This window comes from Thalassophryne amazonica, chromosome 16 (assembly GCF_902500255.1).
Source record: "Thalassophryne amazonica chromosome 16, fThaAma1.1, whole genome shotgun sequence".
Lineage (NCBI taxonomy): Eukaryota > Metazoa > Chordata > Actinopteri > Batrachoidiformes > Batrachoididae > Thalassophryne > Thalassophryne amazonica.
The window spans coordinates 30,783,903-30,808,110 of NC_047118.1; the positions used below are offsets into that span (position 1 = coordinate 30,783,903).

The following is a 24,208-nucleotide window of genomic DNA, read 5'->3' on the forward strand; positions in this document are numbered from 1 at the left end:
TGCCATGCCATGCAATGACGTTGACGTGCGTGGCAGTTTTAAAGTTCTCTGTCGCTTCTTTATGCAGTTTTTCTGGATTATGTTTTTTCTGGATTTGTCCCTCAATGAGGTCTTCTTTCTGCAGTCATCTACTGTACCTCCAAATCAGAGGTTAAGTCTACAATTTTCTCCATGAATTGCAGGTCATTTGAGCATCATTTTCTGACTTAGTGTCATATTTGTGGAATTTTGTGCCAAACGTATTTGATCCAAATCGGTGTGCACATGGCAAAACTTAAAATATGATGAGTGAGGAAGGAGTTAAAAGTAACAAATCACAGCCTTTATGTCTCTAGGATTTAGCAGGTGCACGTCAGTTTTGAAAAAAATAAATAGTCGGGCTTTCATGGAAATACGGTGCCAACTTTCCTCGAATTGGCAAGTGTCAGTGGTGGAACTTAATTTTGTACCTCTGATACTGGGCACATCGATCCCGAGTGCTCTGTCCGTTACATGCGAGGGGTTTTTAGGGAAAATGCATTGCGTTTGGACAGGACGTTTTGTCCGATGTGAGTGAAAATCCATTATACAAAATCTTATGGACACGCCGTTTATTACATGGAAAACTATACAAAAGCATTGGGACTTTTGTTTTTGTCCAGTGAGTACAAATATCCGGTTTATACGATGATGGTTTAGACGAGTTTTACTGTAATTTGACAAAACCCTCCAGCTTGTTACATTACTTCTGTTGAAATTGGCTTGAAATTATTTCTTTTTCACTACTCGGTGTCTTTATTTGCTTCTAGAGACATTTTCTGTGTTGTGACGCAGTAGTTTTTCAGTATGTACTAGATTGTGGTGTACCTCTGTCAAGCCTACTTCCTTTTTTTCTGCAGAGGAGCTGCTGAATAACTTTGCACAGCAGACCGGAGCATGGCGCCACTGTTTGTTCTTCCTCTCAAATACTCGGAATGAGTATGTCATGATGTACAGCCTCACAGTATTTGAAGTAAGTCTCATCATATGTGAGATGCACCTGTTCACTTCATAGACCTGCAGAGTATTTTTTTCAAATGTTTGACATTGTGACATAAAGCAGAGAGTGAAAATTAAGTGCACAATAAATATCAACTCATGTAGTACTAAAGAAATGCCGGTTTTCCTGTTTCTTTCTTCTTTTTTATGCATAACCACAGTTAAATATGCAGCTGGGAAAATAAGCCTGACTTTCCAATGAACACTTACTGTATAATTTATCTAACTTTAATGTATAACTGGATAATACTTGCTTATTACCGTATGTGTCCTCTGTAGCATTTTCTGCTGATTTATGATTTTGTAATTTTCTTATACCAAAATTAAATTCTTCTGTATGGTGCCATGTCACTGCTGAATGAATTCTAAAGAGCCCCTGCCTTTATTGACTAAAATGTTACTAAAACCTGTTAAAGGACATTGCTTGTTCCTTGTTACTTTCAGAATCTGGTGAACAAAATGTGGATCGGTGTTGCTTCACAAGATAAGATGGAGATTCGTAGCTGTCTACCCAAACTTTTACTTGCTCAGCACAAGTCTGTGCCCTATTTCATTCGTAATAAACTATGTAAAGTCATCGTAGACATTGGTCGCCAGGATTGGCCAATGTTCTACCATGATTTCTTCGCAAGCACCCTTCAGGTAAGCACTTCCCCTAATGCCACTTTTGCCAGTTTCACTACTACTTAAGAATTTGTTCCTTTCATCAATGCCTGTGTATTTAGAACTTTGTGTTGTTGAATGAGTGTTGATAAAAAGCATTTACACTTTGTTTTCTAAAATCATGGGTCATTTGGTTAGAAGGCAGTTTGTGGGCAATAAATCCACAGTGATTAAAATATTTGCACTGGCACTGTGAAGTAAAATGTTGATGGACTACACCACAAAAAGTGGTGTAGAAATTTAAATTAGTTTCAATTCACAACAGCCTAACAAGTTGGGGTGTGTAGAAAATGCACTCTCTAATTGATGTTGTACATCAATGTGTTTCAACTGCAGTTGATCCAGTCTCCAGCCCTTGCACCCTTGGGTTTGGTGATGTTAAAAACAACATCAGAAGAGCTTGCTTGTCCTCGAGAAGACCTGAGTGTTGCCAGAAAAGAAGAGCTGCGAAAACTCCTGCTGGAGCAGGTGCCCACGGTGCTCGGACTGTTAACAGGTCAGAAGAGCATTTATGCTTTTTGCAACTGTGGTTGCTTAATGTAAATGTTACTTCTTAAAAGAAACTTGATGTGACCAGTGTCATTCACTATACCAAAATATTCATGTTTGTACAACCACTAATAATAATTTTTCAAATATGGAAGTTGCAGACAAGGTGCAGAAACATGATTTTGTATCAGAAATTATGTGATAAAAAGATCCTGCAGCTCTCTGTGAGTGATGTCAGGGTACTTATGTATGATTGGTGGTGCACAAAGTTTAATGTTGTACTGTATCATTGCACATTGAAAGCTGAATATTGACACCAAACAGTAAGTATCAGACGATTAATCCACCCAGATAGAATGAAACACTTGCAGCTCCTTGACTGGCTATTAAAGGTTGGCAACAGAATGAGCAGAGTCACATATAAGCTCATATTAAAATATCCAACTTTAGAGCAGAAATAAACATGTTTGCAGCCTGGAGTTTGGTCTTTATAGCTGGTTTCCTCTTCCATTACAACGGTATGGGAATGATTTTTTTTTTCTCACTCCTTAGTTTAAGATGTTTTTGCATTAAAATTATGCATAATTAGGTGCGTGGCTGTTTTGATTAACAGCTAGTATGTGCTGCTGTGAGGATCTCAGAGGACAGTATTTATTTCTGAGCATTTTATTACAAATTCCTGTAATGATATGGGTGTATTGTGTGGTTAATTGTCATCTAGGAGGTGATGGTCGTTAAGGCTTTAAGGCTTGTTTGGGTTACATTTGTCCTGCCCAGGTCATACACAGTCTGCCCACCATTTTTGCCGTTTATGGGTTGGTCGTGATGTAAGCAGAAAAAACTGCCAACATGGTGACACCCAATCTAGCAATTTTTAGGCTTCATAACGGCCTTTTTGGGTCTCTGTAGAACACCTGTGGGTAAGGTCACGCGAGGTTTGTCGAGTGCATATATACAGTGTACTACGTTGCTTCACATTGAGTGACAAGGACTTTTGGAATTTTTCTTTTTTCGACTGTGGGCTGCCGTGGACATTAAACAATTGCAACCGATGACACAACATTGGAAGACAGTCTCGCAATATGTAGAATGACAGATACATTTCCTTGCTTACATCACAACATTTGTTGCTGCCAAAATCAGCCCTTGCTGATTCCATTTCATGAATGTACTTTAAAATAAAAGCATTTTAGCGTTGAAGACGTGGTTATTGCAATACAACAGCACAGAAATTATTTTTATTGTGAATTTCCATGTGCAGACCAACATAGAGTTTCTGCAGTGTTGTCAGCTTGCTGTCTAGTGCAAAAATATTCCTTTGTAAGACCTTGAGTCTTATGTGACACATTTCAATAGTTGTAAAGGGCAGTTTGACACCCAGTTTTAACAGTTATGTTTCCAGTTAAATTAAAGCCAGAATATGCAGCTAATTAAGTTCTCCTCCTCCTGTTCAGGTATACTGGAGACATATTGGGACAAGCACAGTGTCATAGCTTCAACCCCACCTCCATCACCCACTTCAGGGGAAAGTGGTGAGTCAGTCTTCTTAAAAGTATAAAAAAAAAGTGTTTTTGTAACATAGCTGCAAATGTGGAACAGTTTTCTGAACGCTAACTACAATATATTAGCAAGTTTTGTGTGTGTGTTGACTAACTCTGTTTGTGATCATTTGCTTTTTCATTCCAACAGTGGAATTGCTGGGCAGTTTGTTTCAGGGCAGCCAGTACTCCAAACTGCTCTGCCAGCCCATGGCCGCACTGGATAATGAGAGTCAGCAGCTGTGTTGTCTTGTCTTGGAGTGTCTGGCTCACTTATTCAGCTGGATCCCTCTGTCCACGAGCATAACACCCACTCTGCTGGCATCCATTTTCCATTTTGCTCGTTTTGGATGTGACCTTCCAGTCAAGGCCAAGACGGGATCCTTCATCTCCTCCTCCAACTCCTCATCTTCTAATGGCCAGCTGAACCCTGGGACTGTGCCACCGATATCAAATGGAGGAGGGCGAAACTTGCACCACAGTGAAGCAAACAAAATCGATAGAGCCCGCCTTGGTGTTCTTGCCATGACCTGTGTCAATGAACTGGTGTCAAAGAACTGTGTGCCATTGGATTTTGAGGAATACCTGCTGCGGATGTTCCAGCAGACTTTCTTTCTTCTGCAGAGACTGACGCGAGAGAATAATGCACATACAGTCAAGAGCCGCCTGCAGGAACTTGATGAGTGGTATTCTGCCTTTGATGGTTTTAACATGTATTACAGTCCTGGTCAGGATTATTGTCACCCCTATGTTTTAAATACATATTTTTAAATATGCTCAGACATAAATGCTGCCATACCCATTTTTCTTCATTTATTTTCTGTACCTGCTTATTCCAATCATGGTTTGGGGGAGAGCTGGAGCCTATCCGAGCCGTCATAGGGTGAAAGGTGAAGGCACGCCCTGTACAGGTCGCCAGTCTATTACGGGAGCAAATAGGCAATTTTTGTGTAATGGAAAAATATTTTTAAATACTCCAGAGTCATAGGGCAACAGAAAAGCAAAATGCTTTCATGAAGTGAAATAAAAAATACAAATACAAACTTACATAAGACTGGATTCCCCCAACTTATTTATCACCATCTTTCCAAGTAAATATTGGGTGTATATGTTTTGGAAGAGTGGCTTTAATTTCTCTACTTATGTTCCAGAGACCTGTAAGGTTATACCTAGAAGTTGTTGTGACAACTCTTGGAGGTTTTGTCTTTATTTTGTCAGCTTGAAGTTCAATGCTGAAGTCATTGGGAACACAAACCCAAAAAGGGACTTTTTTGGAGGTAGTGCTATTAGTGTGGAAATGGTCCTTATGAACTAGTGGACTGATTAAAGATTACAAAGTTACAAAGATTCACTCGACTTTGAGCAGAGCTGAGGTCTTGATCATTAAAACGGTGTGCTGATGTGATTGTTTGAATGACCACCTGCCCTGTCTTGAATATGATACTGCTGCATGTTTAATTTACTTCAGTTTTTCTTTCTTGTAAAATATTTTCTGTTTCCTCTTTCAACCTGCAGTTACTTGGAAAAGTTCACAGATTTTCTGCGCCTCTTTGTCAGTGTCCATTTGAGGCGGATTGAAGCCAGTCCTCAGTTTCCCCTTGTAGAATTTCTTGCCTTCCTTTTCAAGTACACATTCAATCAGGTAACAGTAAAACTAATTGGTAGTCTTTTAGTCATGTACAGTACTGTGTGTTACTTTGATTATATGCAAAATACGGGTTTGGTTTTTGTTGTTTTTTTGTTTGTTTGTTTTTTTGTCAGTTGTCAAAATTTTCTGTTTCAGCCTACTCATGAAGGTTACTTTGCCTGTTTGGATATATGGAGCGTCTTTTTAGACTTTCTAACGACCAAAATCAAAAGCAGACTGGCTGACAGAGACCGTGTTCTGAATAGGTAAGTTTATTTTAAAATAAATAAATATCCTTTGGCTGTATAAAATGCTTTTCTGAAACATCTAGCAGGAATTACAAACATCAATTATTGCGACACATTGGTTTGATTTATTAAATTTGTATTCATTCATTTATTTATTTATTTATTTGGTAAGTGGTGTACAAAATGTGTAATGTTTTGCAGTGTTGGTTATTTAACAGATTGAAGTGACTGTCCGTGATGTTCAACAGGTACAAAGATGCCTTAGTTCTTCTGTTAAGGGAAGTTCTTAATCGCATACAATTCAGGTACAATCAGGCCCAGTTAGAAGAGCTGGATGATGAAACTCTGGATGATGATGTAAGAATTAATGAACCCATATTTTTGCCATGTCTTTTACATGTCTTACAATGTTTCATTGACTTAAGCAGTTTCATTTTTGCTGATATAAGACCTATTTCAATGCATGATATGTTTTAGGCTGGTGGTCGTGTCTTTGTTTATCCTCTGATTTTTTTTTTTTTTTCCCCCTCCACCTTTTGGTAACTATAGCAACAGACGGAATGGCAAAGGTATCTGCGTCAGAGTCTGGAGGTTGTTGCCAAGGTGATGGAGCTGCTACCCTCCCATGCATTCACTACTTTGGTAAGTGAGCTTTTTTTTTTATAATGTCTTTTTTGTAGTGCAGAGCAGGTAGTGCAGTGGCATAGGAATTAGGGCTGCAGCTATCGATTATTTTAGTAATCGAGTATTCTATCGATTATTCTGGCGATTAATCAGATAAAAAGTACTTCTGCGTTTTTAAACAACATCAATAGTCCAGGGCTCTCCCTAAGCAATGGCACAAAGTGTTGGCATTTTGCTGAAATGGCGATGGGATGTGGCTTTCTGTTTTGTTTTCTCCAACTTGTAAAATGTAACCATTTTTTTTTTTTTTTGGTTTGTTTTTAATAAAGGTTGATGGACTGGGTCCCTGCGTGATATTTTTTTTTAATCCCTCTTTCTCTAATTCAGCAGATGCATTTCACCTGGAGGTTGAACATGCAGCCTCACAGTCAGTTTTTTTAATTATTATTTTATTTAAGTCACCGTGTTTGTGAAGTGTTGTGTGTTGCCCAAAAAAGCAAAAATTAAAAAGTCAAACACTCAGTGTGAGTCTGAGGGAAACACAGAGGAAAGAGTGGCCGGGGACAGAGCTGTGACTCGCCCGGTCTGAGAGCCCCCACACTGGACAGAGAGAGACAGCAGCCGGCCACCGGGTCAATAGTCCCTCCCCACGTAGAGCAGACCGTGTGTTTTTTAAAAATACACAAACACATTGCTTCGCTTTAAATGCACAGTAAGTCTATTTCAGATGATCAGCGTGGACCATCTTTCTCTTAAAAGGCTTTATTTTACTCTTTGTGTTGCATTGGAAAGCGGTAGCTATCGTTGCTAATTTCATTAGCTGCTATGCTCCAGTCTTCTTCAGTTTTTTTTTTTGTTGTTTTGTTTTCTGCGGATGTTGCAGCACCATACACAGGCCTGGCATATGTACTACAACGTTAAACGAAGCTTTGAGGCACAGAATTTGCCTCGAACGTTTTTTGTTATCGAATTACTCGAGTTACTCGATTAATCGTTTCAGCCCTAATAGGAATTGGGTTATCAAAATGTAGACCTGTTTGATTCCTGGTCACACTCTTGTCTGTCTGAATCTTTGGACGAGACACTTCATGTGCTTTTTCCTCAGTCCATCCACCTGTAAATGGCCACTGGCTTTAGCTGAGAATGTAACCTGTGATAGACTAGCATCCCATCCAGAGGGAGTCATTAGAATCTCATCCATTTCACACTGTGGAATCAGGGAATAAGCACAGGCACCAATTGGCCTCGAGGCCCATATAGCACTCAGTTCTTGTTCTAGTGTCTTCCCATTTTAGATTTCCAATTAAATGTCATTTTTGATTTTATTCCGTTTTTGTTGCAAATGTTATGCTGGGTATCAAGTAGTTTTAAAGTGCAGTACTGTTTGCGGTTATTCCATGCCCACGTGGTTCAGATTCAAACAACATTGAAAACTGCATCTGGCCATGTCAAACATAACTGTTTAGGCACTTTTTTCCATCAGTCTACAAGGGATGCTGTATTCAAGCATGCACATAACTGGTGCGCATGGTGCTTGTGCGTGTTAAAAGTAAACGGTGACCAGCAGAAAACACTGCGAAACTCCAGAGAAGCACCACCTATGTGCACGCCTGACTATTAAACTGAAAGTAGTCGTAGCAACATTCTCTGTGATACAAAGGCAACCATGCAACCTGACAATGACAATGAAGTATCTGGTGTCTTATTTAAGAAAATAATACGCTAGTAAAAGTCTAATTTAATTTCAATTTCAATTTATTTTCCTTTATATAGCGCCAAATCACAGCAGAGTTGCCTCAAGGCATTTCACACAGGTAAGGTCTAACCTTACCAACCCCCAGAGCAACAGTGGTAAGGGAAAAACTCCCTCTGAAGAAGAAACCTCAAGCAGACCAGACTCAAAGGGGTGACTCTCTGCTTGGGCCATGCTACAAACATAAATTACAGAAATAATTCACAGAACAATTCACGGACAAATATACAAGAATTGCTGTTGGTGCACAAACACAACTCCCATCTCTGGATGGAGCTGCACCTTAAACGGAGAAAAACAGAATCAGGCACCAGAAAGACAAAAATACTGTATAATTTGCCAGCATTAATCAACAAGAAAAACAGAAGAAATACTAAGGTGATCGCCGGCCGCTAGCCCTAAGTTTCACTAAAAGACCCAGAATTTAGGTGAAGTTGAGGCCGCGGCCCGCTCCAATTACTAATAACATGAATTAAAAGAGTAAAAAGCGTAAAACAAAACTGTACCAGTATGCTAGCCATATGAAAGGGAAAATAAGTGCATCTTAAGTCTGGATTGAAAGTCACCACAGAATCTGATTGTTTTATTGATGCAGGGAGACCATTCCACAGAACATGGACACGATAAGAGAAAGCTCTGTGACCGGCAGACTTCTTATTCACCCTAGGGACACAAAGTAGTCCTGCACCCTGAGAACGTAAAGCCCGGGCCGGTACGTAAGGTTTAATTAGGTCAGCTAGGTAGGGAGGTGCCAGTCCAGGAATAATTTTATAGGTTAGTAGCAGAACCTTAAAATCTGACCTCACTGGGACAGGAAGCCAGTGAAGAGACGCCAAAATGGGTGTAATGTCAAACTTTCTGCTTCGTGTCATAAGTCTGGCTGCAGCATTCTGAACCAATTGGAGAGCCCTAATGCTAGACTGCGGTAAACCAGAAAATAGAACATTGCAGTAGTCCAATCTAGAAGAGATGAACGCATGGATCAGGGTCTCAGCATCAGCCATAGACAGGATGGGACGAATCTTCACTATATTTCGCAGGTGGAAGAAAGCACTCCTAGTAATATTTCTAATATGGAGGCCAAAGGACAACGAAGGATCAAAAATTACCCCAAGGTTCCTCACTTTGTCAGTGTGATGTATGACACACGAGCCTAGGCTGAGTGTTAACTGGTCAAATTGATGCCGATGTCTCACTGGTCCAAGAACCATCATTTCAGTCTTTTCAGAGGTTAAAAGCAGGAAGTTTCTAGACATCCAACTTCTCACTGCTGCAAGGCAATCTTCTAAGGATTTTATGTGAACGAGATTACCAGCAGTTTTCGGCATATATAACTGAGTATCATCTGCATAGCAGTGAAAGGTAATCCCAAAACACCGCAATATGTGCCCAAGCAGTGCTATATAAAGGGAGAAAAGCAGGGGGCCTAAGACAGACCCCTGCAGAACCCCAAATTTCATGTCACTAAGGTTAGAGGTAGTGTTACTGTACAAAACACAGTGAGAACGACTGGTCAAGTATGACGTCAGCCGTGCAAGGGCACTCCCAGTAATCCCAGAATGATTTTCCAGCCTATCAAGTAGAATATGATGATCCACTGTATCAAATGCAGCACTGAGATCTAACAGCAGCAGAACCGTAGTGGTGTCCGAATCCATTGTAAGCACTCTAAAGATTTGTCTTTTTTCTTTTGTTAATATTCCACTCCTAATTTTTAATCGACATTAACTGTGACAAAACTGCAAAACTACAACAAATAACAAAAAAAAACAGCACTTCTCATAGTATGCAAAGTATGCCATGAGTTAGCATATTGAGAAAATATGAGTTACGTGACTGTAAGCACGAGTAGATTGTTCAATTGCATGTCATATCATTAGAAACGTCAAGTGCACGCACTTGTCTGTGTGTGCTTTTTGCCAAAGGCCAAAATATGGCCATCGGGTATTGCAAAGGTCTTTCGTCTGTCTCTGCTCAGCATAAGTATCTGTTACTGCCGGGGTCTTCAGGTCCTTGACACAGACCTTGGTCAAGTTCAAAGATGTCTAACCTTCACCTATTTTAAGAGGTCAAAAGGTCACATTCTGTTTCTTGTTATGCTCATACGCCCAAAGGTATTTTAGCCTTGCGTATGTTTAATCATATCAGCACTTTGTGGAAGTCGCTTTGTGTGGGAAAGTTGATACCACTGTATTCTTCCTCTTTTCTTGTTTTCTAATTCTGTTGTGCCTGTTTTGTGTTTCATGTATGTAAAAAAATGTAATTATCTTTCCATGAATATGAAGATTGTGCTTTGATCTTATTTTATAAAATATGGACTCCAAAATTCAGCAGCCATATTTTGTTTTTTGCTTTTCTCTTAAGTTTCCAGTTCTTCAGGAAAATTTGGATGTTTATCTGGGTTTGCAGCAGTTCATTATTACCACAGGCACAAGTAAGGAGCCTTTCTGCATTTTCTTTACATTTTATCCTCTCTGAGTTTGTGCTTTGATATACATTCATGTTGAGTGAAACTGACACCGTAGGTTCAAAGGTTTGGACGAACTGACATTTTGCATCACTGTTTCAGGTCGACGGCTTAACATTACTGCAGAGAATGACTGCCGTCGACTACACTGTTCTCTGAGGGACCTCAGCTCCCTCCTTCAGGCGGTGGGCCGCCTGACTGAGTATTTTATTGGAGATGTTTTTGCTGCTCGATTTAATGATGCTCTGGCAGTTGCAGAAAGGTGACCTTTACAGTGACCTTCTTTCTCTCTTTTTTTTTCTTTTTTAATTCTTTGTTCTCCATATGTGAGCATATTTCCTTCATCATACACTCCAGCTTACTGACAGCATACAAAGTTGTAAGACATCTTGCATTAATTTTACTGCTTAAATCTGTGTCTGTGATAACAAATGTGCACTTAAGCTTTGGTGTGCATTTAATAATTTGTGATGATTGGAAGACTCCAAGTGGTTAGAGAATGATGGCTTAGCACTTTCTCTAGAATTATTTCCTCCTGTGATTTAAATCTTAATACAGGGAAAGCCCACTGTGATGATGACGACCAGTGAAAAGGTTGTTTTATTGATTCATTTATGTTTACGTGGCATTTACAAAAGACATTTTATTCAGGGTGTACCATTTTACAGATGTGTAGCCTCAGAAATTCTAAAATTGTCATTCACTGCTCATGTCATTCCATTTTGAAGGTGCCGTCATGCCATAATGCCTGAAGTATTTCTTGTTTCAGGTTGGTGGAAGTTACATGTTATGGCTCTCAGATCAGCCTTTACGACCTGGAGACTGCTGTTCCATCTGTGCTCAAGCCAGACCTCATTGATGCGTGAGTTGTGGGACAATTTAACACTAAAAATGATTTCACACTCTTTGTCAGTGTGACAATTTGTTTTTAGAAGCTGGAAGAAAAACACAGTGCTGACTGACAATAGAAGGAATTAATTGAATGTGCTAACAGCTCTACTTCACAGCATTAAAAAACAAAAAACACCTGCGCTGTTTGTATTATGCTGGTGAAATTCTTCCCCTACAAGTTTGGCCTGTATAGTCAGTCACAAAGGTTTCATGTTTGTTTGTTTTGGATTCCTAAGACTTCTGACTAAATAGTATTTTAATCTAATATATAAATAATGAATGTTTCACAGAATTAAATATCCATTCCATTGAAGGAATGAAAAAACATTATTTGTGTAATGTAACAGCGAAAATAGAGCCTTGTCATTTGATATTTTATTAATTTATAAAAAACAGAAAAGGGATATACATTTTGGTGTTCGTCACTGGTGCTTTGATGTCAACAGTCCAACATGAACATTAGATAGGAGTCCAAAACTGTTTACAGTCAACTTGCAAAAAACAATTCTGACAATGTAGTCCATGATGCCATTGTGCCGAATACAGTACAGACTGTCATCTGCTTTCCTCACTCCAGTGAAAAATTGCATCAGATATTTGTCCAGCCTTTCATCCTAACTTCATCCTCTTCATCCTAACAGCTCTTCATGCCTCCGGATGGCTTACGGCATGATAGATTTGTTTTTTTGCGTTAGAAGTATTAGCACCATCAATTAGCTCCTTCAAATTGTCATCCACAAGCGAAACAAACTCCCATGTTTAGCTAAACACTGCCCCCAGTAATGTGAGCATGCATGGTGGTTGAGGCGTGCAAGAGCACATTTCATATAGTACCAAAATTGCACACTAAAAAGAACTATTACATGGTAAATGGAACACAACGGTAAATGGTACGAATAATCCATGTCACGTGACATACCAGCCACCAATCAAATGACAAGGATTCACTCAGTCATTATATAAAACAACTTACGCAGTTTATGATAACAAAATTTTAATGACACCATAAATATCATGTTTCATTGGGAAGCAATTATTGAAAGTTGTGTAATGCATTAATAGCACATATAATTTTGTTAGTTGCTGTATGTTTAACAGTCTGTGTTGCTCGTTGTAGACATGCCCAAGCGCTTGCTGCTTTGCAGGCCTACTCTCACTGGCTCGCACAGTTCTACAGTGAAGTCCACAGTCAAAACCAGAGCCAGTTCATCGGCCTGATCACTTCTGCCATTAATGCTGCCAGTCCACTCATCACAGCAAAGGTTACTTCTTCCACACTCAACAATAGGCTGTAAATAAGGATTTGTGATGTTGACTTTTCTGTCCCACTGAATGAAAATGAAACCAATATCAAATGCATACAGGCACGAACCAGGTTCTGTGCAGTATAAATGTGCATGAGTGGCGCCTGTGGCTAACGGCTACTGTATAATGCAGCTTCATGTAATTAAATTAACTGCATTATTATTTAGCATTGCAATTTGAGAAAAACTGTGCCATATCAAAAAACTTGGAAGAGGCATTGGACTATAGATTTGTGAAGGATTTTTGTTTGCTTACTTGTTTTTTGTTGGGATTTTTGCTGAAATGCTGCATACCACAAAAGGGGTCACTATTTCCAGATGATCTGCATTTAAGCTCTGTAGCTTTTCTTCAAAACATTGGCTGTAAATTTTACCTTCTACATGGTGTGAAGGTTACGAAAGTAGAAACACAAATCTCTTTTTATATTAAATCTACACCAAGACTCATTTTACAACTAAATCATATGATATTTTAAAATAAATTTAACAGAATTTTGCATGTTTAATGTTTAAAACCTTTTCTTTTTTGTTGTTGCTGTTTTTCCAGGTACCTGAGAAGCTGCTGCTCTCGGCGTGCCATCTGTTAGTGTCCATAGCCTCCACAGTGCGGCCTGTGTTCTTGGTCACTTTGCCAACGGTTCAAAACATTTTCAGTCTCATTACAGAAAACCAAAGCCGTCGACTACCCCAAGAGGTTGCTTGCTTTTGTATTTATTTCCCATGTGATATGTCAGAACTAAATTCTATAAATTACATTTATTTCAATTAATAATGATTTATTCACTTTTGAGAAGCAGCACAGTTGGTGCCAAATTATGGGAGTTTATTAAACTATTGAAACCAATTCAAATGAAGTTTCTTCAGTATTTTAATGAATATAATGAAATGCGAGAATGAGTTAAAAAAATCTATTTGGAAAAACATTTAAGAAAATTAGACTTATGAAATGAAATACTTAATGAGAAACAGCACTGTAGGACAGAGTAGAAATGCAGTTGGGGAGGTGACATTCATAATTTTTCAGTATTTATTTAAAAAAAATGCTCTTTAAGTTATAAAACATAAATTAAAAAAAATCTTTGGATGATTCATTTTGTCCTCTTGATTTTCTGTTCTTGCAGACTACAGCATTCACAATATTTCAATAACTGCCATTGTTTCTGGGTTATTGTGTGTGTTTGTTTTTGCAGGCTCACGTGTTAGTGTGTAGGGCTTTGTCCAACATGTTGTTGCTACCGTGGCCTAACTTACCTGAGAGTGAGCAACAATGGCAAACACGCTCTAACAACCATGCCAGCCTCCTGGCAGCACTCACTCGTGAGTACCGTATGTTAAGGGGCACGGCGAGCATTCCTCCGCGGCGGCAAGACCTGGACAACAGTTAGTATCTGTTCTTTGGTGTTTTCAGTTTATTTTTAATGTATAGCCAGGGTGTTTATTACACAAATAATGTTTCTTCCTGTCCTGCAGTAGTTCTTATTTATTTGTTTGTTTTTCTCCGTCAGTGAAAGCAATAATCCAGCACACCCTGCCTGTGCTCAGGGACATAGTGGACAGCATCTCCGGAGAATCCACCAAATCTCGTCAGTTCTGTTATCAGAGTCTTCAGGAGTCCGTTCAAGTGTCTCTTAGCCTTTTCCCAGTATTTATTCATCACCCAGGTCAGTCTTGTTTTGTTCCTCCTCCCTGTCAAACATGGTCATTTTCAAAGTGATAAAGCTGAAAACTCGGGCACCATATTAACATCGGACACCTTCAACAGTCATCATGAGTTTACCTTTGTATGGTATACAAACTTAAACACAAATGTAAAGGATTTCTGAAGAAACATTTCTTTCTTAGACATAACGGATGAGATGTTGGCGTTCTTCTTGACGCTGTTTCAAGCATTGCGAGTTCAGATGGGCGTTCCCTTCACAGGACAGATCATCCACACTTTCCTCAGCATGTTCACTAGGTAAGATATTTGTCAGTTTTAGTTAACCATGTACTGTGACAAACCCAATCATGCAATTAAGTCCATAATTACCATCATGTTATTTGCTCTATTGATGAGCCTCTTTAAAAAGTTTTAGCTTTCATAAACCCAGCATGGAAAATGGTATTCTGCTTTACTCTTTTCTGTGTTGTTGCTTGTGTTGCAGGGAACAACTAGCTGCCAGTATTTTGCAGGAAGGCAGTGCAGGATGTAAAGTCGTGCAGAAATTCCTGAAAATCTTGCAGGTGGTGGTGCAAGAACCTGGTCAGGCTTTCAAGCCCTTCCTGCCCAACATCCTCTCTCTCTGCATGGACCAGGTTTACCCCATTGTGGCAGAAGTTAGTTTTTCTAGTTTTCCTTTATTTGAATGTCCAACTGTTTCACACCAAAAAATGGTTTGTCGTGGGTGACCAATTTAAGTTTGAACATTTACCATTTGATACAGGGGTAAGGACAAAGTTTGACTTGTCTTTAACGATGGTGAAAGACAGACCGCAAAGGATTCTGATTATACATTGGAGAAATAGGAATAACTTGTATGATATTACCGAAAGATATTAAGCATTAATGGTGCAAAAAGTTCCTTTTTTTTTTCTTTTTGTTTTGAGAAATGTTCATAGTTGAAGCTTCCCGTTTTAATATAAACTTGTAAAAAGTAAGTCCTATCTCGGCCCTGAGGCCGATTGGACTGGTGCTTACTCGTATCTTCAGGTTTTGTAGTGTGAAGTGGGCGAGACTCTACAACTTCCTGGATGGGGGTCCATCTAATGAACACTAAACAAAAAAAAAATACTGTATCTCATGAACATTGGCTTTCTGAGTCATCTGTCACTGGAATGCTGGAAGGAGAACAAAACTCACCTAAAACATATTGTATGTCTGGGAAGAAATTTTCTCTGTCCCCCTCTCTCCTCTGCCTCATGAGAAGAGGACAAATGGCTTGAGCAGACAAAATGCAGAGGAACTTTGGCCTTGTTCAGACTACCAGTAAAAATCTGATTTTGTGCATACCCGATTTGAAACTGATTCCATATTTCAAGCCTGAACAGTCAAAAGTCACGTAATACCTGTTTTGTTTGTTTGTTTGTTTGTTTTTTCTAAATTTGTTTAAAGCCCCATCATTCATAGGTAGTTTGAAATGTGACTCAAATCGCATTTTGCAAATGCGTTTCTGGCTGAATACTTTGATAGAAATCTGTGACTTAGAATTAGAAATCTGTGACTTTTCATGCCATGTAAAACTCCCTCTTTCAGAGCTGTCAAGCAGCAAGCCTTAGAGTGAAGACGTCTACTGAGGCCTCGTTGGATTTTCATTTGCTGTAACATGACCAAACACCTTGAGGCCATCCACAAGCTGCTCATTTTGCTCAGCTGATTCAGGCTTTCCGAGCTAAACGCCACACTCTTTTGATTCGCCAGACTTCCTACTCAAGACGTCATGTGGTGCACGACCAACCCAGTCTCACGGATTGTCGTGATTCAGCAGCACGAAATATACATTAATCTGTTGGTTCATCATATTGTCACGAAAGGTGCAAAATTTTCATCATGGCAGCACGAATTCATTCTGTGATGGCTGCATGTAATGAAAAGTGCAGCCGGTGGGGGTGGGGGATGGTGGTTATGGTAAAGGTTAAGGGTTGAGGGTAGGAGTAGGGTTAGTAATAGTGAGTTAAAAAAACACGTCACGAAAATTTGAATCATTTTATGACAGGAGGATGAAAAAAAAAAACGTGAGACTGGGCTGTGCACGACAGTCCAGCTGGACACCATTCTTAAGCGGACTTCCAGAAATGCTTCCATCAGTGGCAGAACTGCTGGGAGAACTGTCTGTGTAAGAGTAGGGAGCCTGACAAAAAATTTTGGATGCACCTTGTAAACCTGTTTCCTGCATTACATTTTGCTACCTCTAACTGAGACTAAAACAAATAGATGCTGCTACTGTCTGTGCTACAAGAACACAAATTTTCATTATTTCTCATCAACAAGGAGATGCTGCTGTCTGCTGGAAAAGGCTGTTGTCAAGTGCACTAAACTGTTTTTTGTTTTTTTGTAAACAAAATATGGGGGGGGTTCCTGTACAAAAACTAAACAGAGTAGTTATTTAGTTGATGCATTGTGTTAATTTAATATGAGTATACTCTTGACAGAGTGCATATCTACTCAGGTACACAGAGACAATGCAGGCTAAGTAATTGTTTATTGGAGGCCAGAAATTTTGTGTTTCATCTGTGCAGCCATGCTGCTCTAGGCAAACCCAATTCTGTCAGATCCCAGACATTAAGCAGAGTTGGTCCATTTTAGTACTGGGCTGGGAGACTGCTTAGGAACACCATCAGGAGGGGCATCCAGTATAATATTTGAATTCATTCCCACTATGGATCAGCTGTGGTGATCCTGAGCTGAGTTATGAAATTGTATTTTATCAAATGCAAAAATTGACTTTTTTCTGTCCCTGTCGGTCAACTGTTGTATTTTCTGTTTTAGAAAACATTTAACAAGTTGTGTAGTACTGATCGCAAGTTGGTATTAAATTTCTTCCTTCAAATGTTGTGGTCATGAAAACTGTCAAAGGCAAATCTTTTCTGAGAATAGTATTTCTTTGTGACTAATGAAAAGTCATTGGTTCTTTTTGACAGAGATCTTCTCCAGATGTTAAGGCAGAGATGTTTGATTTGCTGTACCAAATACTCCACCAAAACTGGAGGTACTTCTTCAAAACTTCAGTCTTGGCATTTGTTCAAAGAGGAGTTGCTGAAGACTTGATGGAGAATGAAGCACAGTTCACAGCTGCCATGCAAGTAAGCACATGTGTATGTGTGCATGTACAGTCACACTGCTTATCACATGATAGTTTGATCACCAAAAAAAGAAAATGAACACATCCAAGTTTTAGTGAAGCCTGATTGTCTAGAATGTGAAACATTTTTGAAATGTCCTCCTCTGTAATAGAATAATAAATAGATGGCATGATTGTTGCACAGCTTGTTGTCAGTGAGTTCCACTTTGTGTCATGTTGTTGGCAGGCTTTTGGGCAGTCTTTCCTGCAGCCAGACATCCACATCTTCAAACAGAATATCTCCTATTTGGAGTCACTGAACAGCAAACACAAGCTGTATCACAGAGTAAGTTTTCTGTCCACGTGTTTCAATGTAAACAGGCACACAGAACTTTGACAAGTCGCCCTTGACTCAGTTTGTCCACTTTTCAGTCGTTTTCAGTGCAGCTCTGCACGTGTGCCTGTGCTTCTGACACCAGCAGGAAGTCATAGCAGCTGTATTTTAAATTTTAAATGTAAGCATGCTCCAAAAAAAAAATGGTACAAACGTCTGTTTCAATATGCCACCTGCAGGTAGTGTGTTGTAATACCGTGGTTATCAGTTTGTAAGAAGTGTGCTTGTTCCGCTTGTGCCCAGAAGGTGGCGGTGTCATTGTTCAAAGTGCACCAACTTTTGTTTGAATGTTTTTGTTGTTGCTGGTAATTAAATTCAAATAACAGCTGCAGCCCCTCAAAGAAGGTGAAGAAAAAAAACCTGACACCTGTGACAGAAGTAATGCAGCACTTAAATGTCCATTGTCATATAATTTATACACCTGTCAGTCAGATGCACACATTTAGAGTTATATGGTTGTGGTTTAAAAAAGAAAAATGGACCTGATAAAGCTGCAATAATTAATAGATTATTTTAATCACCAATTATTTTAGTAGTCAGTTACTTCTTTTTTTTTTCTTTAGTTTTAATGTCCCAAATTCTCTGATTTCAGATTCTTAAATGTGAATATTTTTTCCTTTCTTTGCACCTCTTTGACAGTAAACTGCATATATTTTGACTTATGGACAAAACAAGACATTTGAGGACATCATTTTGGCCTTTGAGAAACATTATATTTTTCACAATTTTCTGACATTTTATGGATGAAATAATTAATGCATTAATCCAGAAAATAAATTGATTGCCAATGGAAATAATTTAGTTGCAGGCCTGTGAAATCTGTTAGGATTTTATTTTATGTTTTTCTGTGTCGCAAGAAGAGGTTTTTGTATGAATGCCTTTTTAATTGTTGGTACTTTACAGTATATCATTTATATGTTGGGATTTTTTTTAAAATAAATACTTGTTTATGATGACATCTGAAAGAAAGGTTAAAAGTTATTAGTAAAGTTTATGGCTCTGATTTACTGAGAGGATAATTGATTAATCAGAAAATAACTAATAGACTTATCAATTAGAAAAATGAGCTTTGGTTGCAGCCCAAGGTTCTCCTGATAAGACAACTGAAGATGAATGTGAGATAAATCTCAGAAAATGTTTTCCATAGGCTGACATAAATGTCCATTTAACTTCTTAACTTCTGATAGCTTTTCAACACTTTGTAAACTGACGATGTCCCTCTTCCCTTATTACAGAGATTAGAGCATGTCATAGGTATTAAAGGCACTGCGCTGCGGTGGTTTGAATCATATTTGTCTAATAGATTACAGTTTGTTCATGTTAATGGGGAATCTTCTTCACAGACTAAAGTTAATTATTGAGTTCCACAAGGTTCTGTGCTAGGACCAATTCTATTCACTTTATACATGCTTCCCTTAGGCAGTGTTATTAGACGGTATTGCTTAAATTTTCATTGTTACGCAGATGATACCCAGCTTTATCTATCCATGAAGCCAGAGGATACACACCAATTAGCTAAACTGCAGGATTGTCTTACAGACATAAAGACATGGATGACCTCTAATTTCCTGCTTTTAAACTCAGATAAAACTGAAGTTATTGTACTTGGCCCCACAAATCTTAGAAGCATGGTGTCTAACCAGATCTTTACTCTGGATGGCATTTCCCTGACCTCTAGTAATACTGTGAGAAATCTTGGAGTCATTTTTGATCAGGATATGTCATTCAAAGCGCATATTAAACAAATATTTAGGACTGCCTTTTTGCATTTACGCAATATCTCTAAAATCAGAAAGGTCTTGTCTCAGAGTGATGCTGAAAAACTAATTCATGCATTTATTTCCTCTAGGCTGGACTATTGTAATTCATTATTATCAGGTTGTCCTAAAAGTTCCCTAAAAAGCCTTCAGTTGGTTCAGAATGCTGCAGCTAGAGTACTGACGGGACTAGCAGGAGAGAGCATATCTCACCCGTGTTGGCCTCTCTTCATTGGCTTCCTGTTGGTTCTAGAATAGAATTTAAAATTCTTCTTCTTACTTATAAGGTTTTGAATAATCAGGTCCCATCTTATCTTAGGGACCTCGTAGTACCATATTACCCCATTAGAGCGCTTCGCTGTCAGACTGCAGGCTTACTTGTAGTTCCTAGGGTTTGTAAGAGTAGAATGGGAGGCAGAGCCTTCAGCTTTCAGGCTCCTCTCCTGTGGAACCAGCTCCCAATTCAGATCAGGCAGACAGATACCCTCTCTACTTTTAAGATTAGGCTTAAAACTTTACTTTTCGCTAAGGCTTATAGTTAGGGCTGGATCAGGTGACCCTGGACCATCCCTTGGTTATGCTGCTTTAGACGTAGACTGTGGGGGGGTTCCCATGATGCACTGTTTCTTTCTCTTTTTGCTCCGTATGCATCACTCTGCATTTAATCATTAGTGATCGATCTCTGCCCCCCTCCACAGCATGTCTTTTTCCTGGTTCTTTCCCTCAGCCCCAACCAGTCTCAGCAGAAGACTGCCCCTCCCTGAGCCTGGTTCTGCTGGAGGTTTCTTCCTGTTAAAAGGGAGTTTTTCCTTCCCACTGTAGCCAAGTGCTTGCTCATAGGGGGTCGTTTTGACCGTTGGGGTTTTTCATAATTGTTGTATGGCCTTGCCTTACAGTGTGGAGCGCCTTGGGGCAACTGTTTGTTGTGATTTGGCGCTATATAAAAAAAAAGTTGATTGATTGATTGATTCCCAATTTGTGCTGCAGAAGCTTTTCCGGACATCTATGCTGTTCCACTTTATCAACGTGCTGCTGCAGGTGCTTCTCCACAGAAGTCACGACCTCCTTCAAGAGGAGATCGCCATAGCTATTTACAACATGGCCTCTGTTGACTTTGACGCCTTCTACTCAGCTTTTATGCCCGAGTTCCTCAACAGCTGCCATGGCGTGGATGGTAACCAGCGCACTGTTCTCGCACGCAACTTCAAACTTGAACAGGTGGGATGTGAAATTTAACACTGGCATTGAATTTTGTCTTGTGCTCAATGTTGAGTTTCATAAGTGTGAATGACGAAGGTCACAAATTTATGACCGTCTCTTGAATACAAATTTGAAATCACTGTTAAAATGAACTTACTATCACCAGAGCAAACGGAATATATGTTGTGCTTTTGCAGTAAATGAGATGAGGCATCTACAGTAACCAGCATGCTTTGCACCCATCCAAAGGCATATGGTGGCATCCATGGTTGATGTTGTGTTTGGTCACCAGGACGTTAAATAATGTGCGACATGTCCTTTAGGTGAACAGTTAGTAAGTAAGCCAGCCACCTCTACTGGTGGTTGGCTCTCACTGCGGTATTGTATCACTTCCTGTTCCGGAGCACAGCGGTGTTTTGTTACATCTGTTAGCTGTTTAATCTGCGCAGTTAGATTGATCTAGATAACTAGATAACGATTTGTTTCACAGTGTAATCTTCACGTGCCTTAACTAAAGCACTCCCTCTGCTGAATCACCTCTAAATTATTTACACATTATTCACTTTGTGTGTTTTTAAGAATCCGCTAGCTTAGCGCAGCGACTAGCTCTTAGCCGGTTTAGCATGGTGGCTTCTCCTGTCTCTCTCGCACTTTTCTGCTCTGGGTGTGAAATGTTTAGTTATTCCTCGGCCTCCTTTAGCAGTAATGGTACTTGTAATAAGTGTAGCTTATTCGTAGCTTTGGAGGCCAGGCTGGGCGAATTGGAGACTCGGCTCTGCACCGTGGAAAATTCTACAGCTAGCCAGGCCCCTGTAGTCGGTGCGGACCAAGGTAGCTTAGCCGCCGTTAGTTCCCTTCCAGCAGATCCCGAGCAGCCGGGAAAGCAGGCCGACTGGGTGACTGTGAGGGGGAAGCGTAGCCCTAAACAGAAGCCCCGTGTACACCGCCAACCCGTTCACATTTGTAACCGTTTTTCCCCACTCGGCGACACACCCGCCGAGGATCAAACTCTGGTTATTGGCGAATCTGTTTTGAGAAATGTGAAGTTAGCGACACCAGCAACCATAGTCAATTGTCTTCCGGGGGCCAGAGCAGGCGACATTGAAGGAAATTTGAAACTGCTGGCTAAGGCTAAGCGTAAATTTGGTAAGATTGTAATTCATGTTGGCAGTAATGACACCCGGTTACGCCAATTGGAGGACACTAAAATTAACATTGAATCGGTGTGTAACTTTGCAAAAACAATGTCGGACTCTGTAGTTTTCTCTGGGCCCCTCCCCAATCGGACCGGGAGTGACATGTTTAGCCGCATGTTCTCCTTGAATTGTTGGCTGTCTGAGTGGTGTCCAAAAAATGAGGTGGGCTTCATAGATAATTGGCAAAGCTTCTGGGGAAAACCTGGTCTTGTTAGGAGAGACGGCATCCATCCCACTTTGGATGGAGCAGCTCTCATTTCTAGAAATCTGGCCAATTTTCTTAAATCCTCCAAACCGTGACTATCCAGGGTTGGGACCAGGAAGCAGAGTTGTAGTCTTACACACCTCTCTGCAGCTTCTCTCCCCCTGCCATCCCCTCATTACCCCATCCCCGTAGAGACGGTGCCTGCTCCCAGACCACCAATAACCAGTAAAAATCTATTTAAGCATAAAAATTCAAAAAGAAAAAATAATATAGCACCTTCAACTGCACCACAGACTAAAACAGTTAAATGTGGTCTATTAAACATTAGGTCTCTCTCTTCTAAGTCCCTGTTAGTAAATTATATAATAATTGATCAACATATTGATTTATTCTGCCTTACAGAAACCTGGTTACAGCAGGATGAATGTTAGTTTAAATGAGTCAATAGCCCCGAGTCACACTAACTGCCAGAACGCTCGTAGCACGGGCCGAGGCGGAGGATTAGCAGCAATCTTCCATTCCAGCTTATTAATTAATCCAAAACCCAGACAGAACTTTAATTCATTTGAAAGCTTGACTCTAAGTCTTGTCCATCCAAATTGGAAGTCCCAAAAACCAGTTTTATTTGTTATTATTTATCGTCCACCAGGTCGTTACTGTGAGTTTCTCTGTGAATTTTCAGACCTTTTGTCTGACTTAGTGCTTAGCTCAGATAAGATAATTATAGTGGGCGATTTTAACATCCACACAGATGCTGAGAATGACAGCCTCAACACTGCATTTAATCTATTATTAGACTCAATTGGCTTTGCTCAAAATGTAAATGAGTCCACCCACCACTTTAATCATATCTTAGATCTTGTTTTGACTTATGGTATGGAAATTGAAGACTTAACAGTATTCCCTGAAAACTCCCTTCTGTCTGATCATTTCTTAATAACATTTACATTTACTCTGATGGACTACCCAGCAGTGGGGAATAAGTTTCATTACACTAGAAGTCTTTCAGAAAGCGCTGTAACTAGGTTTAGGGATATGATTCCTTCTTTATGTTCTATAATGCCATATACCAACACAGTGCAGAGTAGCTACCTAAACTCTGTAAGTGAGATAGAGTATCTCGTCAGTAGTTTTACATCCTCATTGAAGACAACTTTGGATGCTGTAGCTCCTCTGAAAAAGAGAGCTTTAAATCAGAAGTGCCTGACTCCGTGGTATAACTCACAAACGCGCAGCTTAAAGCAGATAACCCGTAAGTTGGAGAGGAAATGGCGTCTCACTAATTTAGAAGATCTTCACTTAGCCTGGAAAAAGAGTCTGCTGTTCATTAGTTACTTCCTCCAAACCATCAACATGTCTATTAGACCCCATTCCTACCAGGCTGCTCAAGGAAGCCCTACCATTAATTAATGCTTCGATCTTAAATATGATCAATCTATCTTTATTAGTTGGCCATGTACCACAGGCTTTTAAGGTGGCAGTAATTAAACCATTACTTAAAAAGCCATCACTTGACCCAGCTATCTTAGCTAATTATAGGCCAATCTCCAACCTTCCTTTTCTCTCAAAAATTCTTGAAAGGGTAGTTATAAAACAGCTAACTGATCATCTGCAGAGGAATGGTCTATTTGAAGTGTTTCAGTCAGGTTTTAGAATTCATCATAGTACAGAAACAGCATTAGTGAAGGTTACAAATGATCTTCTTATGGCCTCAGACAGTGGACTTATCTCTGTGCTTGTTCTGTTAGACCTCAGTGCTGCTTTTGATACTGTTGACCATAAAATTTTATTACAGAGATTAGAGCACGCCATAGGTATTAAAGGCACTGCGTTGCGGTGGTTTGAATCATATTTATCTAATAGATTACAATTTGTTCATGTAAATGCGGAATCTTCTTCACAGACTAAGGTTAATTATGGAGTTCCACAAGGTTCTGTGCTAGGACCAATTTTATTCACTTTATACATGTTTCCCTTAGGCAGTATTATTAGACGGCATTGCCTAAATTTTCATTGTTACGCAGATGATACCCAGCTTTATCTATCCATGAAGCCAGAGAACACACACCAATTAGCTA

The 24,208-nt window shown here is 39.6% G+C and overlaps 1 protein-coding gene across 1 annotated transcript in view; it reads left to right on the forward strand.

Moving 5' to 3' along the window:
- The window catches only part of xpo6 (exportin 6), a 30,302-nt gene that overhangs the window by 3,720 nt on the left and 2,374 nt on the right, over positions 1-24,208 (forward strand). Inside the window, exons 3-23 of the mRNA XM_034190003.1 lie at positions 879-991; positions 1,462-1,659; positions 2,017-2,176; positions 3,624-3,701; positions 3,859-4,393; positions 5,223-5,349; positions 5,491-5,600; positions 5,831-5,939; positions 6,132-6,224; positions 10,324-10,393; positions 10,529-10,688; positions 11,196-11,288; positions 12,435-12,579; positions 13,169-13,315; positions 13,812-14,001; positions 14,127-14,282; positions 14,464-14,578; positions 14,766-14,937; positions 17,239-17,400; positions 17,626-17,724; positions 20,517-20,747. Of these exons, the coding sequence (XP_034045894.1) occupies positions 879-991; positions 1,462-1,659; positions 2,017-2,176; positions 3,624-3,701; positions 3,859-4,393; positions 5,223-5,349; positions 5,491-5,600; positions 5,831-5,939; positions 6,132-6,224; positions 10,324-10,393; positions 10,529-10,688; positions 11,196-11,288; positions 12,435-12,579; positions 13,169-13,315; positions 13,812-14,001; positions 14,127-14,282; positions 14,464-14,578; positions 14,766-14,937; positions 17,239-17,400; positions 17,626-17,724; positions 20,517-20,747 (3,263 nt within the window). The remainder of the gene's footprint in view (positions 1-878; positions 992-1,461; positions 1,660-2,016; positions 2,177-3,623; positions 3,702-3,858; positions 4,394-5,222; positions 5,350-5,490; positions 5,601-5,830; positions 5,940-6,131; positions 6,225-10,323; positions 10,394-10,528; positions 10,689-11,195; positions 11,289-12,434; positions 12,580-13,168; positions 13,316-13,811; positions 14,002-14,126; positions 14,283-14,463; positions 14,579-14,765; positions 14,938-17,238; positions 17,401-17,625; positions 17,725-20,516; positions 20,748-24,208) is intronic.